This window comes from Neofelis nebulosa, chromosome 15 (assembly GCF_028018385.1).
Source record: "Neofelis nebulosa isolate mNeoNeb1 chromosome 15, mNeoNeb1.pri, whole genome shotgun sequence".
NCBI classification, from domain to species: Eukaryota; Metazoa; Chordata; class Mammalia; order Carnivora; family Felidae; genus Neofelis; species Neofelis nebulosa.
Genome location: NC_080796.1, coordinates 25,149,819 through 25,164,287, shown reverse-complemented (window position 1 = coordinate 25,164,287; position 14,469 = coordinate 25,149,819). Strand labels below are relative to the sequence as shown.

At 48.9% G+C, this 14,469-nt stretch overlaps 1 protein-coding gene across 6 annotated transcripts in view; it reads left to right on the top strand.

The window, feature by feature from the left end:
- Nucleotides 1–14,469, top strand: part of ASTN1 (astrotactin 1) — a 303,122-nt gene that overhangs the window by 208,617 nt on the left and 80,036 nt on the right. For all 6 annotated transcript variants that reach the window (XM_058700150.1, XM_058700151.1, XM_058700154.1 and 3 more), the window contains 4 exons: nt 1,601–1,738; nt 2,248–2,398; nt 10,794–10,960; nt 13,915–14,109. In XM_058700150.1, coding sequence (XP_058556133.1) covers nt 1,601–1,738; nt 2,248–2,398; nt 10,794–10,960; nt 13,915–14,109 — 651 coding nt within the window. The remainder of the gene's footprint in view (nt 1–1,600; nt 1,739–2,247; nt 2,399–10,793; nt 10,961–13,914; nt 14,110–14,469) is intronic.

Here is a 14,469-nt window from a genome sequence, read left to right as displayed (position 1 = left end):
TTCTCGCTGAAACAATAGCTTACTTATAATATTAGTGGTGTCCTCACCCCCGCCTGCCTGTTGTAATATTACCCTCAAGAATGTCCATTCTGAAATGCCATGTCAGTGCAACACCTTGCATGTTGTTGCCTTCGAACCCACTCCACCTCTGAATCTCAAATTCCGGGCACTTAGGGGCAATCATTTGCCCTAATCGGCTCCTTAATCTTTCCAGACGAGAGAGAGAGAGAGAGAGAGAGAGAGAAGGGGCTGGCATGCCTTCCGTTTTGCCAGCTGCTTCACAGAAGAATGAAGTGGCAAGTGTCTTCTTCTGTCCCCTACTAACTGGCCTCCCTCACCTGGTGCAGACCCCTCCCTGCATCCCTGCACAGACCCAGCCCCATCCCACTTGCTCAGTGGTTTTGCCTTTCCCCTGGGCACCCGCCTTCTCTTCTGTCAGCTGTTCCAACACCCAGGGCTGCCTGTCCGTTAGGGAGTGGGTGAAAATCACGCGAGCCTGGGTCAGTGGGCATTCTCCGCGGCCAGCATTCCAGAGGACTGCATTTCTCATAAAAGATTGCAAGCCATCCGTCTCGTTTCCTAGCATCATCTCAAGCAACCCCAGGGAGTGGAGAAGGGAGCATGTGGGTTAAGGGAGACGGATGAGCAGGATTCTGAAGCGGTGCTCTGTGACCAGCGTGCTGATCAAGCCAGGGCTGGGTTCTGTTTAATTGTATGCATTCTTCAATTGCTCCTTCCTCCACATTAAGTTGGAAGGGGCCGCCAGACTGCCACAGCCTTGTGATATCCCACCCACACTGGCTTTTATCCCATAGGCTATTTTTGACTGTGAACACAGGGTATTTGAATGCCTTTGAAATAAAATGAATGAATAAATAAACAAATAATCTTTCACGGTTTTCTTAAGCTCTCCCTTGAAATGCTGATTGATTCTTCTATTCCTTTCAGCCCTTGTTATAAGAATTAAAAAAACAAAAAACAAAAAACTCCTCTGTCTCCTGAGGGTTACTGCCATTAGCTGAGGATGTGGGTAGGAGTGTGGCGAACACATCCAGGCTTGCCCCGTTCTCCTTCTTCTCTTCTCCCTTGGGCTGCTGTCTTCCCTCATTTCTGTGTGCACCACACAACCTGAAAAGAGGGAGCTTCCGTCTTCCTTTCCCTTGGAGGCTTCCTTGAGGCACAAGAAGAGAAGCCGTCGCTACCACTGTGGGTGTGCAATCTGAGGGCTGGGGACGGTGGGAGGCCAGCCTGTCTCTTCAATTAAAATGCTTCCAATTATATCTGACATAGGGTTGAGGAAGCCCAGCTTTACATCTGAAGGAAACTGGAATTCGATTTCTTAGGGCTTGATAAAAACCACTTCAAACAGCTGGTGAGTGGGCGCCATAATCCGTTCCCCCAACTGGCTGGACATGTGCACAGGCGTAGGCCTCTCTGCCTCTCTGGGACTCCGTCATCTTATCCATGGCATGGCGGCCAGCTCCCTTTCCTGAAGAGGCGGCGAGGGCCGATAAGGAAGCCCCTGACAGCAAAAGGCCAGGTCCCCCGGCGGGGTGGTTACTCCCCAGCTGTAACCCCCTGGTGTTGGGTGTCCCTGCAGATTCACCTACACCCTTGGGGAGGGCATGTGGTTGCCCCTCAGCAAGAGTTTTGTGATCCCACCGGCTGAACTGGCCATCAACCCTTCGGCAAAGTGTAAGACGGACATGACAGTGATGGAGGACGCTGTGGAGGTCAGGTGAGTCCGGGCCCAGGGTGCTGGGGCCACATTTGGCTTGGGGCGCTGAGTGAGGAACTACCTGCCCGTGCCAGGAGCTAGGAAAGGAGTCACGACGAGCCGAAAGGAGAAGTTGGCAGGCTGCCTTCAGATTCCCTGTACGCAGTGCCAGGATCTACTCTATCTGGGTCAATATTGTACACCCCAAGGCTCATGCTCTGGGAGAGGACATAAAATTAGAGTTTGTAAGCACTTCCCACATCCCCTAAGGACTGACAGGCAATAAAATGTTAATTTCCTTGCCCAAGTTTAGACCTCCTTCTTTGACCAGGCATTACAGCCTTGGCTCATTTCCCAGATATGGAGAATGTCCATAATTTGTTAGTTCAAGGCTCAGAATGTGGCTGATCTTTAATTTTCGTGAGAGTGAGACGTGCTGCGGGTGACTAGAGAGGAACTTGGAAGGTGATGCTACTTGATGTACCTGGAGTTGCCTTGACTCCTCGCCCTCCCCCTGTGTCTCCCCACAGAGAGGAGCTGATGACCTCGTCCTCCTTTGACAGCCTGGAGGTTCTCTTAGATTCCTTTGGGCCAGTGCGCGACTGCAGCAAGGATAACGGGGGCTGCAGCAAGAACTTCCGCTGCATCTCAGACCGCAAGCTGGACTCCACTGGTTGTGTGGTACGTCTGCCCCATCAGGCTTGTGATTCCAGTGGGTTGGGGGGCGCCCAGGATAACACATAATGCAGATATGCGGACGCAAATACACTGTGAATGAAAGACCAGGTGCCTGGCTGGCCCAGTAGGTGGAACATGTGACTCTTAATCTCGGGCTCTTGAGTTTGAGTTCCACGTTGGGTGTAGAGATTACTTAGAAATAAAATCTTTAAAAAAGAAGAAAGAGAAGGTTGGGGGACCCTGGCGACTCAGTCGTTTAAGCATTTGACTCTTAATTTCAGCTCGGGGCATGATCTCACGGTTCGTGAGTTCGAGACGCGCGTCGGGCTCCAGGCTGACAGCGCGGAGCCTGTCAGGGATTCTCTCTCCATCTCCCTCTGCCCCTCCCCTGCTCACTCGCTCTCTGTCACTCTATCTCAAAATACATAAATAAACTTTTAAAAGTACTTTTAAAAAAGAGAGAAGGTCAAAATGATCCCTCCCTAGTTGTCAACCACTGTCTAGTCTAAATTGCGAATTTTCTCTTGACAGAGATGAGAAGCTAATCACTAGTCAATCAAGAATTTATAGAGCACCTACTGTGTGCACTATAACTATCCTAGTGAAATTTCATGGATCACATAGCAGGATTCTTTGTTTCTAGTCTTACAATCTAACTGGTGAGGGCTACCCCCAAACAATTTGAGAATTAATTAGCTGCTTAACACTATGACATTGACTCTAATAGCAAATAGACTGTATTGACCATAATAGGAAATTCTACCTTTGTCTAGGGTCAGATCACATTGGCTGTAATAGGAGATTTTAGGAGAAACCTACCTAGGACCAGAATGATGAAAGAAGTAAGTTGCGCCAGGTACGGTAGGAAAAGTAAAAATATGTCCCCTTTGCCACCAGAGCAATGAACTCTACTTCACCGAAGGTGGTTTTCTGCTTTGTTATCGGCTATGGAGACTTTGGCTACATGCGATGCCAGGACCTAAATAGGCCATTTGGTCGAGAGCGGACTAAGATAGCTCTTGCACTGTGGATAAAGAGTGACTGAACCATGCAGGTAAATGGAGGCAGGAGCGGATGAAGCCATCAGCTGCCCGAGCCTTTATATTGGCATTTTCATGCCCAGCAGCACTGTTTTCTGTTACCAGCCCTCCTTTCTTTTAAGGGCAGAATGATGCAATCCTCACAGAGAGGAGAGGACAAAGAAGGAAGACAGACAGGAAAGCCAGATGTAAAGTGGGCATAAAGGAGAGGGAGAGATGGTTTGTTGAGACACATAGTTCTGTTGTGTTTCTGGGGCAGGGCCAGGAGCCTTCAGCTGAGGGAGAATACGGTGCCTCGTCTTGCTTCCCAATCTGACAGCTGTGTTTCAGGAAAGGGACCCAGAGCAGGGGCAAGCTGTGAGGAGGCTGGGCCGAATCCCTCTTTCACACACCCCTTCCCTGTCTCTGAGCACCTGCTTGGTCCCGGGAGCTGTGCTCCATCAAAGACGGATATGTGCCTGGGACCCAGGGTGGGACTCTCTCAGCCCTAAGGCCTCCCAGGACTTTCACAGATCAGGCAGCAGCTGACAGGAGCCCAATTCATCTGAGGAGGGAAAGAAAGGGAAGAAAAGAAAAGGGAGAGAGCTGAGGGGCAGATAGGCGGAGACCTGGCCGGTCCATCAAAGGAAGGGAAAGCAAAACAGGACCACCGGGCAAGGACAAAGAGAAGCGCTCTGCGGGTTCTGTCTTCCAGAGGCAGCTGTGGGGGGGGGGGGGTAAGTTGGTGTCCCACAGGGCCCCCCTCCCTTTGGCTGGTCCGCTTTCAGACGTCTTAAGCAATGAGCTTCCCAACTGGGTCCCTTGGGAGACAATTTCACTGTCTGATGGAGCTCCCAGCCGAGCCACATTTTTCCCTACCGTTCAACCTGCATTTCTTCATTCAGATTTCAACCTTTCGTTCCTTGCCACTCTCTCAGGTCCCTCTGAGTCCTCAAACACTGTGTGCACGTGCACGAATACCTTCCCCCCGACCCCGGGTGGTCCCAGCTGAATCGGAGCGCGCTCACACCTTCGTACACTTACACATGATATGCTCTCCACCTCTCTGCCCCTTTCCTGAGCCCCGAACGGTTGCCTGTCAAGTGCCTTCTGTTGGTGATCCTAGCCCCTTTTACTTGGCACGTAGCCTTGCTGGTGTATTTTTGTACTTTTAACACTGTAATCTGTGAGACGAAGCTAGCAGGAATAGTTCTGATGAATATGCATTTGCAATAAGGCCGCGCTGCGTTTTAGAGTTGGAGCCGCGGCAGAAAGTCACGCAATTATACCAGTGCTTGGGATTAACATAATACTTTGAAGTCACTGGTCCACGTGGCTGTTGGGGCCAGGTGACTGGCAGGCCATCCAATGGACTGTTTTTCCTTGGCCATCACGCGCGTGATCCCTGAGACAGGAGGACTGGAGGGTGAGGGCTGATGTGCCGAGTCTCGACCCTTGTGATCCGGCTGAGACTTACCGTGAGCTGAGCCAGACGTCAGCACTGTGCGAGAGCTCTGATGTTGATAGCAGAGCCTTCCAGAGTCGTCTGGAGGTGTGGGCCAGGGCCAGGGGCCTTTGGGCGGCACCAGAGTGCCGTTTGGGTGAACTGGGCTGCCGTTCTCCTCTCCACGTCAACCCTGACATTCAGTACTCTGGGTGCCCAACCGAAAGCCTTCTCAGGAGAGGCATGTTTTTGTGGAAGGAGAAAGAGGTGAGGAACTCCGAACACACTGGCCCTGAAGGAACCTGGGAAAGGGGCAGGGATGTGGGACAAGGGGAGGCACCTGTGTATTTTCCCGATTGGATGCAAGCCAGACAGGTGGGGCTGGTGCACATGGGCTGCTCAATCTTCATTCTTTCTAGGAAGGCAGGACACGTTTCTCGGTTACGCATGGACTCCCACAGGGTTAATTGCTACCCAGTTAATTGCCCTATTGTTTATGTTGTCTCTGAGGACAGGAAACAAATGCCCGTGAAAGGCACAGACCTGTGGAAGCCACGGTCTCTCAGTCCCCAACCAGAACACTCTCCCAAAGCGGGGATTGTTGAACCTTTGGGAAGGTTCCCGGAGCAGAAGTCAGCCACCTGCTGCTGATAACTTGGGTCTTACTTCTACCCGTTGTCCTTACTGTGCCGAGGTGGGAGCTGTAGTCCCTCCCTGGAAAGCACCAGAGCGGGGGCTCTGTGTCCTGTGAAGTTCCCTAAGGTCCTGCGAAGTGACTCTATTGGTGTCCTATTGTTGCTGTAACAAAGGACCACAGGTTTAGTGGCTTAAAACAGTCCTCATCTATTATCTTACAGCTCTCTAGGTGAGAATCCAACAGGAGTCTCATGGGGCTAAAATCAGTTATCTGCAGGGCTGCATTCTTTTCTGGAGGCTCCAGGGGAGAATCCATTGCCTTGGCTTTTCTAGCTTCTAGAGTCTGCCCTCGGGTTTTGGTTCCTGGTCCCCTTCTTGTATCTTTAAAGCCAGCTATGTTGCATTTTTTCTGGCCATTCTTCTGTAGCACCTGCTCTCTGATCTTCGGCTTCTCTCATCTGCTTTTAAGGGCTCCTGTGATGACGTTGGGTCTACCTGGATAATCCAGGATAATCTCCCCCTCTCAACTTGACCTGCAAAGTGCCTTCTGTCATGTAAGGGGACGCGTTCACAGGCTCCGGAGGTTATATTGCTGACACCCTTGGGGGCCACAGGTGGGAGATGGCAGTGGGATTGGGGCAGACGTGGTGGGCAGGATGCTGGTCCCCATTCCCAGCTTGAGCCAGGCCATCCTTCTTCTCATCCAGCCTACCTGTTGAGTTTTAAGTTAAAACACTTAGAAGGTTTGAAAATTATTTCCAGTGCTCTAAAATAACAGAAAGCCCATGCTCTACTGCCCCTTCCTCATCTTCACACTCTTCCTGAAAGTGGCCAAAAAATGCCTCTGCTTTGTACACTATCTGTGTGCACTTAGGTGAGCAGACCGTGGCCTTGGAAGGCAAGGGGTCAGCTGTCCCACATTCCCGTGTAATGAACACATGACCTTGCCTGCCAGAGCATTATGCTCTAATGAGCTTTGAATTACCCAGTGACCCTGCCGCCCTTCTGTCCACATGCTGCCCACAGTGGTTTCCCACCAAATGTGTCATTTCACCTCTGCTGGAGCACAGATGTGCAGAGACCATTACAGATGACCATATCTCTTTCTCTCCGTAGGACAGTAAGCAGAAGTCTATGCCTCAGAGGCTTTCAGAGAAATGGGGGCAGGAAGCTGAAACATAAATTTAATTCCACCAAACTTTCCCCTTGGGAGAAGTCCTGCATGGCTTGGGTTGGCATGTCAGAGCCCATCGAAAAGTCAGGGAAATCATTATTTGTAAAAGGAAGATCAGCATGTAGTAAAGGGGAGCTTGTTTGGAGTAGACATTATGGTTGGATATCTTATGAATCATCCAGGTAAGGCAAGGCAGGTTCACCTGCGGGAAAGTGTTCCTCTTCTCCCAGGGGCCCCGAACATGCTCACGTGTCCATGACTCCTATTCATCGGCTAACAGCATCTGCCTCGTAATCTGGAACAGAAGGGTGTATGTCTTGGGCCTAGTGAGATTTGACTAGACTCATAAGTAATTAATCAACCAAAAATCATTGGGAAAAAAAGAGGGAAGAGACAGTGAAGAAAAGAAGTTGAATTGGGGTGGGGGGGGATCATTTTAATCTCATTAGCAAATGATGCCTTAGACCAGTAATAAGTCAAGAAGCCATGAGCATCTCATGAAAGATGATTAACCTTGTGTAGTTTAGGGGTCGCTAAAATATGAGCTCATTTATTAGACCTTCTTGATGGGGGAGGGTTGTTGCCATAATAAACGGAGTTTCTTTTTAAGCCCCTCGTTTCTAAAGGCTCTGGGACTGCTAAATGTAAACTAATATGAGAGGAGTTAATACATGACTTTGGGGCTCCATCCTGAGCAAACAGTGCTCTTTTAAGGAGTAAGTGGAGAGTTTGTGCACAAGCCAGGAGGTGAGAATGGCCAACACTTGCCAAGAGAAAATACCAGCTCCTCCTGGAGGCAAGATTTCTCTCCTGACAACTGGGCTGTGGCTGCAAATACTTCTAAGAAGAAGGCATGGTTTGGAGCCAGTAGTTTTTTTTTGTATTGAGATTCAGATTTTGAGGAGTCTAGAATGTGACCACAACAGTACAAGGAACATGTGGGCAAAAACAAAAACAAACGTCAACCGTGGGAAACTTGATTGACCGGGCCTGTTGGAGAATGGGTGTTCTGGTTCCACCAGGGTTGAGAAGAAAACTGTATTTTCGGTTTCAGCCTTCTTTTTCCTGGAAATCTTTCAAGAATATTTTTCCCTGAACTGCAGACCAAGTGAGTTACAGTGCAGTGAAGATAATTGCATCTTTTTCAGTGATTGAGGAGCTTGTCTTGCCTTCAGGGTCATCCCTCTGGACGTTTTGAGTGTTTTTGCCTTATAAATATTTGTACCCATAATGTGTGTGTGTGTGTGTGTGTGTGTGTGTGTGTGTGTGTAAAGGAGAAGGGTGAGTGAGAGACACAGAGAGAAATAGAAATAAAAAGAATATTAGGCTAAACCTACAAATCCATAATTGATCCCAGAATGTACTCTGGGAGTTGCTCAAAACAATCAAACAAACAACAAGTCTACCAGATTGCTTTACCTGTTGATGTATTGAATTGACTTTATTTCATTAGGGATTCCAATGAGTCCACGTTTTCTCACACCTGAGAAGCAGCACAGCAGAGTAGAAGAGACAGACTTGAGCTTTGAGGTCAAATAGATCTAGTTCCAAAATCTGATTCTGCCATTTTCCACCTCTGTGACCTGAAACAAGGTACTACTTAATCTTTCTGAGTCTTAAGTTTGCTCATCTGTAAAGTGAGGTGAGAAAAAGTCTGTGTTGTTGTGATTGAAGATAATATATATTGATTGTCCTGCACACGGAATTGCTTAACTCCCAATGGCTGTTATTGTTATTTTCGCTTTGCTTATAAGAACAACAAAAGCAATGCAACTGGGACAAGGCAGCTAACCATCTTCTCTCCAGATCCTCCGAGAGACTGTAAATATCAGGTGGTCCAACTTGGCACAGCAGTGGGCATCCAGACATCAGGGCCAGGCAAGTTGTGGATATGCCAGGCTTTGGAATTCTGGAACAAAGCCTGCTTGGGTTTCCTTTGGTGAAGTCTTCGTCAGAAATCACGCTTAATGGAAAAAAGCAGGTGGAAAAAAAAGCGGGTGGTTGGGAAGGTGGGAGTCCTGGCTGGTGAGCTCGCCGATGCAAGGGTTGAAACCACACCTGGGAATGACAGGAGGACTGGCTTTGTCTCTACTTTGATGGCTTTGCTTAAGCTTCACAGAAGGGAGAAAAGAAAAAGGACTCCTAGCAACCAGGGCAGCCCATTTAATTCCAGTCGAACTTCCACATCCATGCGGGGCAGCCTCACAGTGGCGAAGCCAGCTCCCTTCTGGTGGCACATCTGCCCTAACAGCTGGATGGCCAAGGAGGTGGATGGGTGGGGGTGCTAACAAAACATGGGGTGCCATCCTCAGCTGCCTCATTTGCTTGTTTACCATCATCTGGAACATCTGGGTCTGCACCGCATGGGGCAGCCCTTGGAAGTGGCTTTGAATGCCCTCACCTTCCAGCACTCCAGCTGGCTTCGTGGGGAGGGAGGGGATGGGCCAGCCTGGTAGCCCGGTGGGCCGGCCAAGGGGCCATTTGTTTGGGAAATTGCAGAATTAATGTCAGCAAACAGTGTGCATCCTGCTGTGATCTTGCGGGGAGGGGAGGCGGGTTTTCCCAGGCCCACCTGCGGCAGCCCCGGGCTCCTAGGCCAGAGTGCTTGGCAGTCGAGAGAAAGAAGCAGCCAGGCAGCAGGGCAGGAGGAGGGTGGGAGGGTTGATGGTGTTCCACCAGGTTTTGAACGTTTTCCAGTTTGGTCTTGGAGGAGCGTGTTCGTTAGTTGATAGTGTGTGTAGCACGGTCATTAAAAGCAGATCATCTCTAGACAGACCCCCAGCTCGGCCCCACACTAGTGGCTTGGCCCTGAGCAAGTTACTAACCCCTCTTCTGGCCGTAGCACAAATGTGCCGAATCTATTGAACAGACAGAAGCAGGAAGGTGAAACACATTCATTGACTTTTTTTGGCGGGCCCCAGTGCCGTTAATTGGCAATGTTAATGGTTTCCACATGGATTAAATGAAGACCCTCCTATAGGGTGCTGTGAGACGAAATACCCAGAGCACCACCGTAATGCCCAGCTCCTAGTAAGTGCTCAGTAAACAGTGACTACGGTGCGAGAGACGGATCGCTGTGGAAGCTAATGATGGGGCGGCCGAGTCGCGGACCCCCATACTCAACCTGCCAGGTTTTAGGTGTGGTCCTGCCTGATCGGCAGCGGGACTTTAGGAAAGTTAAGTTTTCTGTGCTGCGGCTTCTTCGCCTATCCCATGGGACCGATCATGCTCCGTACTTCAAGGGGATGTGTCAAGAGCTGAATGAGTAAGACCGATGAGTTAGACCTGGCCTGGTGTGTGAGAGGGCTCCCCCTGCTCACCAAGCCCCTTTGTCTTGCCCAGATTCTGGCTGACATCTCCGCCTGGATTATCTTTGCTGGCACTCCTGGGGAATTTACTGAGGACGTAGCCATGCAGAGAAGCTAATCGTTGCACAATAAGAGCATCCAGGACACTGGGACAAAGCCCAGACCCAAGCACAGCACCCGTGGGTGTTCATGTAGCAGATGCCCTTGTGTCGCGTCCTCCGCAGGCGTCCTTGAGGTGGGAGGGTTGTGGGTCCGGCCACTCCCTCCAGGAGAGCAGTCAAATCTCCCTCCAGGGTCACGGAGAAAGTCCACTTCCTCCTTCCAGCTGGAAGTCCTGGCTCTGCCCGTTCTCTCCAACACCATCGTCTATCTGGTTGGCAACATGTTTGCATGTTAAAAAAAAAAAAAAGTCCTATTAATACTAAGTGCAGACAGTAGCACTCTCTCCCCTTAGTCCAACTAGTCCAAAGAAGTCTCTGCTGTTGCTGTTCAGTTCTGCCCCACCACTGCCACCCAGTTGGGAGGCCAGCACACCTCACTCTTGTCTTGCTGTGACGTCCCCTTCTAGCCCGTGTAGAGGAACTGGCTTTAATGCAAATGTGTGTGATCTGTGCCCAGAGAAAAGAAGCAAGATGTCAAAAAGGTCGCTTGCTTTTAATGGGAGTCCAGCACGGTGGGAAATTCGTGCATTACTTGCCAATGTTAATGGTTTCAAGGCTGAGTGCTAAGAATAGGCATGAGTGGTTACACTCTGGTTCCCCGAGAACTCAGTCCCCTGATTCACCTCCCTGCATGGATGTTTTTTTGACTGTTCCAGTGCCCGTCCGGACTGAGCCCCATGAAGGACAGCTCTGGCTGCTACGACCGCCACATTGGGGTGGACTGCTCAGATGGCTTCAATGGCGGCTGTGAGCAGCTGTGTCTCCAGCAGATGGCGCCCTTCCCGGATGACCCCACCTTGTACAACATCCTCATGTTCTGTGGGTGAGTCAAGCCGCCTGTGAGGCTGGGATGCGGGATGGTCAGTGTTAAAGCCAGGAAAGTAAATCTAAATGAACCGGTCACCCTAGGCCAGCCCTTAGGCTCTGAAGAAAGAGCCTGCAGGACCGGAAGAGCAACACTTTAAAAGTCAAGAGTTGAGAGGACCCTCAGGGAAAGTCTAGTCCCATCCCCGTGGGAGAGGAAGCTGACCGCAGTCATTGCCAGCATACCCCAGAATTTTCCAAACTGTTCTGCGCAACTATGGTAACTGTGTTCTGTGACACAAGGGTTTCATGGCCCAAAAGCTTGGAAAAGATTGTGTAAAACGAATTAATTCTCAGAGAAGGGGAGGGGGAAGTCTTTGGAGGAGTGGAAACATGATTAAACTCTGCCCCAAAGCCCCAGCGTTTTATGCAGCCACCCTCCCCCTGACCTGGTCGTTCCTTGGTGCAGTCAAAGAGCCCTCATTTCATTTGTTCCCAGGATAAATGTGTGAGGGAACAGGGCAGGCAGTGCCACCCCATTTTACAGAGGAGAAAACCAATGCACCGTGAGGTTAAGATGCTCCTCAAGACTGGGAGTTGGTAAGCGGGAAGATCAGGATTAGAATCCAGGCTCTCTCTCTCTCTCTCTCTCTCTCTAATTCTGTGGTTCCCTCAAAATTTACATTTATACCACTGACTAGAATTATATTTAAAGACCATTGCATGTTATATTTATAAAGTAAATAACCATTTGGCCCATTCTTGTACACTCATGGTTTGCTTGTCTGTTCTTTCCTCCGCTTTCCTTCCTCCTTCCCTTCTCTCTCCCCACTCCTTCCCTTCCCTCCCTCCTCTCCCCCTCCCCACCCCTGTTTCCCCCCCTGTCAGGCAGGGTGCATGCTTTATGCCACACACCATGCCAGCTCCCGGGCAGCACAGATGAATGACATATGGTTCTTGCCCTCAAGGATCTCATAATCTAAGAGTCTTGCAATGAAAATCAATGTTTATAATAATAAAGCTATGCTAGCTTGTCGCTAAAAGCCAGTGCCTGCTGAATAATCATGACAGGATTATTGGGTGGAGTGCTAATGTTATTTTATTGTATTTCATTGTGTTTTGTTTCTTTTCAATTGATACTTTTTACCTTCAGTTTCTTGTAAAATTCCCTTCTGTAAGTGGCAACTTGTTCTAAATTGCAACGTCTCTATAATGTCGTGGGGTACGGCTGGCCCACTTCAATTAATAGAGATACTTTCATAAATTATTTAGTAAACATACATATGGGCATCTGGTCTGTGCAGAGAACCTAGTTAAGTGTTAGATACAGGAGAGACCGCAGAATAGGTGACTGGCCTCTGCCCTCAAAGGAGTTTACAGTGGGACACATGTATGAACACCAAGAAGGAGGGGCGAGTGGGGAAGGGGGAGCTGTCAGGACACTTAGGAGGGACTGAGAGGGGATCGGCCGGCTTCACGGTTCTTTCCAGAAACAGTGAGTTATGGTTCCAGGAAGGAGCCACTTCACTGTCTTGTCCCAGACGTAGGCTGGAGCTGTAGAATCTCTTTCTGATCTCAGTCAGAATTTGGTACGTGTGTGAATGTAGCACTCTCCAAGCCCCTGTATATGGCCTGCCAAAAGAGTTCCAAGACTTCACACTTTTGTGTAAAGACTAAATCACAGGCACTTAAAGTTAAAGAGCTGTAGTTCATACCAGTTAACACAAGTCTGTAAATGGCAAATGCGGAATATGAACCGTTAAAGTTGCGGTAACACGGACCTTATTCGTCCCTCTGCTGATGATAGCGATAGCAGGATTTGATGAGTATTTGCTGTTTGCTGGGGACACTGTAAGTTCTTTAAGTTCGTTGTCTCACTTGATCTTCTCAACAGCTCTGCAAAGCAGCCTTTCCCCCTCCTTTTACAGATGTAGAAACTGAAGCTCAGAGAGTTTAATCGACTCACCCAAGGTCACCCAGTAAAGGGCACCGTCATCGCTTCTCACCACTTAACACTGTGATTATTTGTTCCTCCATATAGAAGAGAGGTCTTTATCTTGTTATGAAAATTACCATAGATAGTGATAAATGATGTGTTTTCATGTCACAAACATCTATAAATTCTAAATCCGGTATATTTTAAGGAGAAACCCACATTAAATTAATCTGCTTTTTAAATGACGGGTTTATCAAAGTAGTCCTTGAACTAACAAATTACATTTTTCTCAGTATAACTACAAATAAGGTCCCATTAATGACTGCTGGGTCACTGAGCCATATTTACCAACATCAGTACTGCTCTTCCGTTAGAGTAACTGTACATGCTTAATGGGGAGGGATGCCAAGGAGGTGTTCACACAGTGTGCCCTAGCATCTACTTAGTTCAGGAAGGCTACTCGGAATGGAGGGGGAGTTTAACATGGGACGATCTTGTGTTTGGATACATTCACCCAGAACACAGTCAGAAGATGATCGATCTTTCTAATTTCCTAGATGACTTGTCACAGGACCAGATGAGAAGGTTATTAATTTCTTAAGCCTAGTGTCATTCCTTTTGCTGCCTAATTACCCTCCAAACAAATGCAGGGTCTGGCCACACTGATGGTTCTGGAGAAAGGTTCTAGAATAGCTCAGATTTCAATGTGGTAACCCGCTTACAAGCTTATGGCCAGTGACTCTTCCCCTGATCTGTTTGGGAGAGGATATACTTAGAGAAAGAAGCATTCCGAAGCTCTGAAAGCACTTGTCTGCAGAGGAAAGGTGAGAGTTTCTGTATGATCACATAATGGAAGGAGACTCGGTTTGTAGGCTTAAGAACCTGAGTTCTAAAGGGGCCAAAATGAACCTGGGAGACTCATAATCTTTACCACCCAGCACTCTCCCAGAGGTGTTTCTTCCCAATCTGTTGGGTTGAGTTGACTGCGTATCTCATTGATGGAACAGCTTTTTATCTTGAGTTTTCCACCACGGTAGGTGCATCGAGGATTACAAGCTTGGTGTGGATGGACGCTCTTGCCAGCTCATCGCGGAGACCTGCCCAGAGGCCGGTGACTGTGGGGAAAGCAGGGAGCTTCCCATGAACCAGACCCTCTTTGGGGAAATGTTCTTTGGTTACAACAACCATTCCAAGGAAGTCGCTGCTGGGCAAGTGCTGAAAGGAACATTCAGGTGATTCTCATGTCTATAGAACTGATTATTCGGCGCCATTGGTGGGTCTTCTTCCTTGAAGAGCTTTAAAGTCAGCATAAAGCTTTGTATCTTAGAGCAAGGGGAACGGCATCCTAAAAGGACAGGTTGTGTTCTCTCCCATGGTCTTCTCCTCTTTCCAGAATCTGGGAACCGTGCTTCCTCAGGGTGAAAAAAAGTGTTAAATAAATTTCTGTCTTGCCCAGGCAAGGACTGCAGATTTCCCATGGGAGCCACGAGGGAATCCTCATGTTCTGATTTGCTCTGAGTGGAAGAATCAGTGTGTGAGTCAGTCTAGAATAGTAGTCCTCAAGTATGGCCCAAGGATCTTGAGGGTCCCTG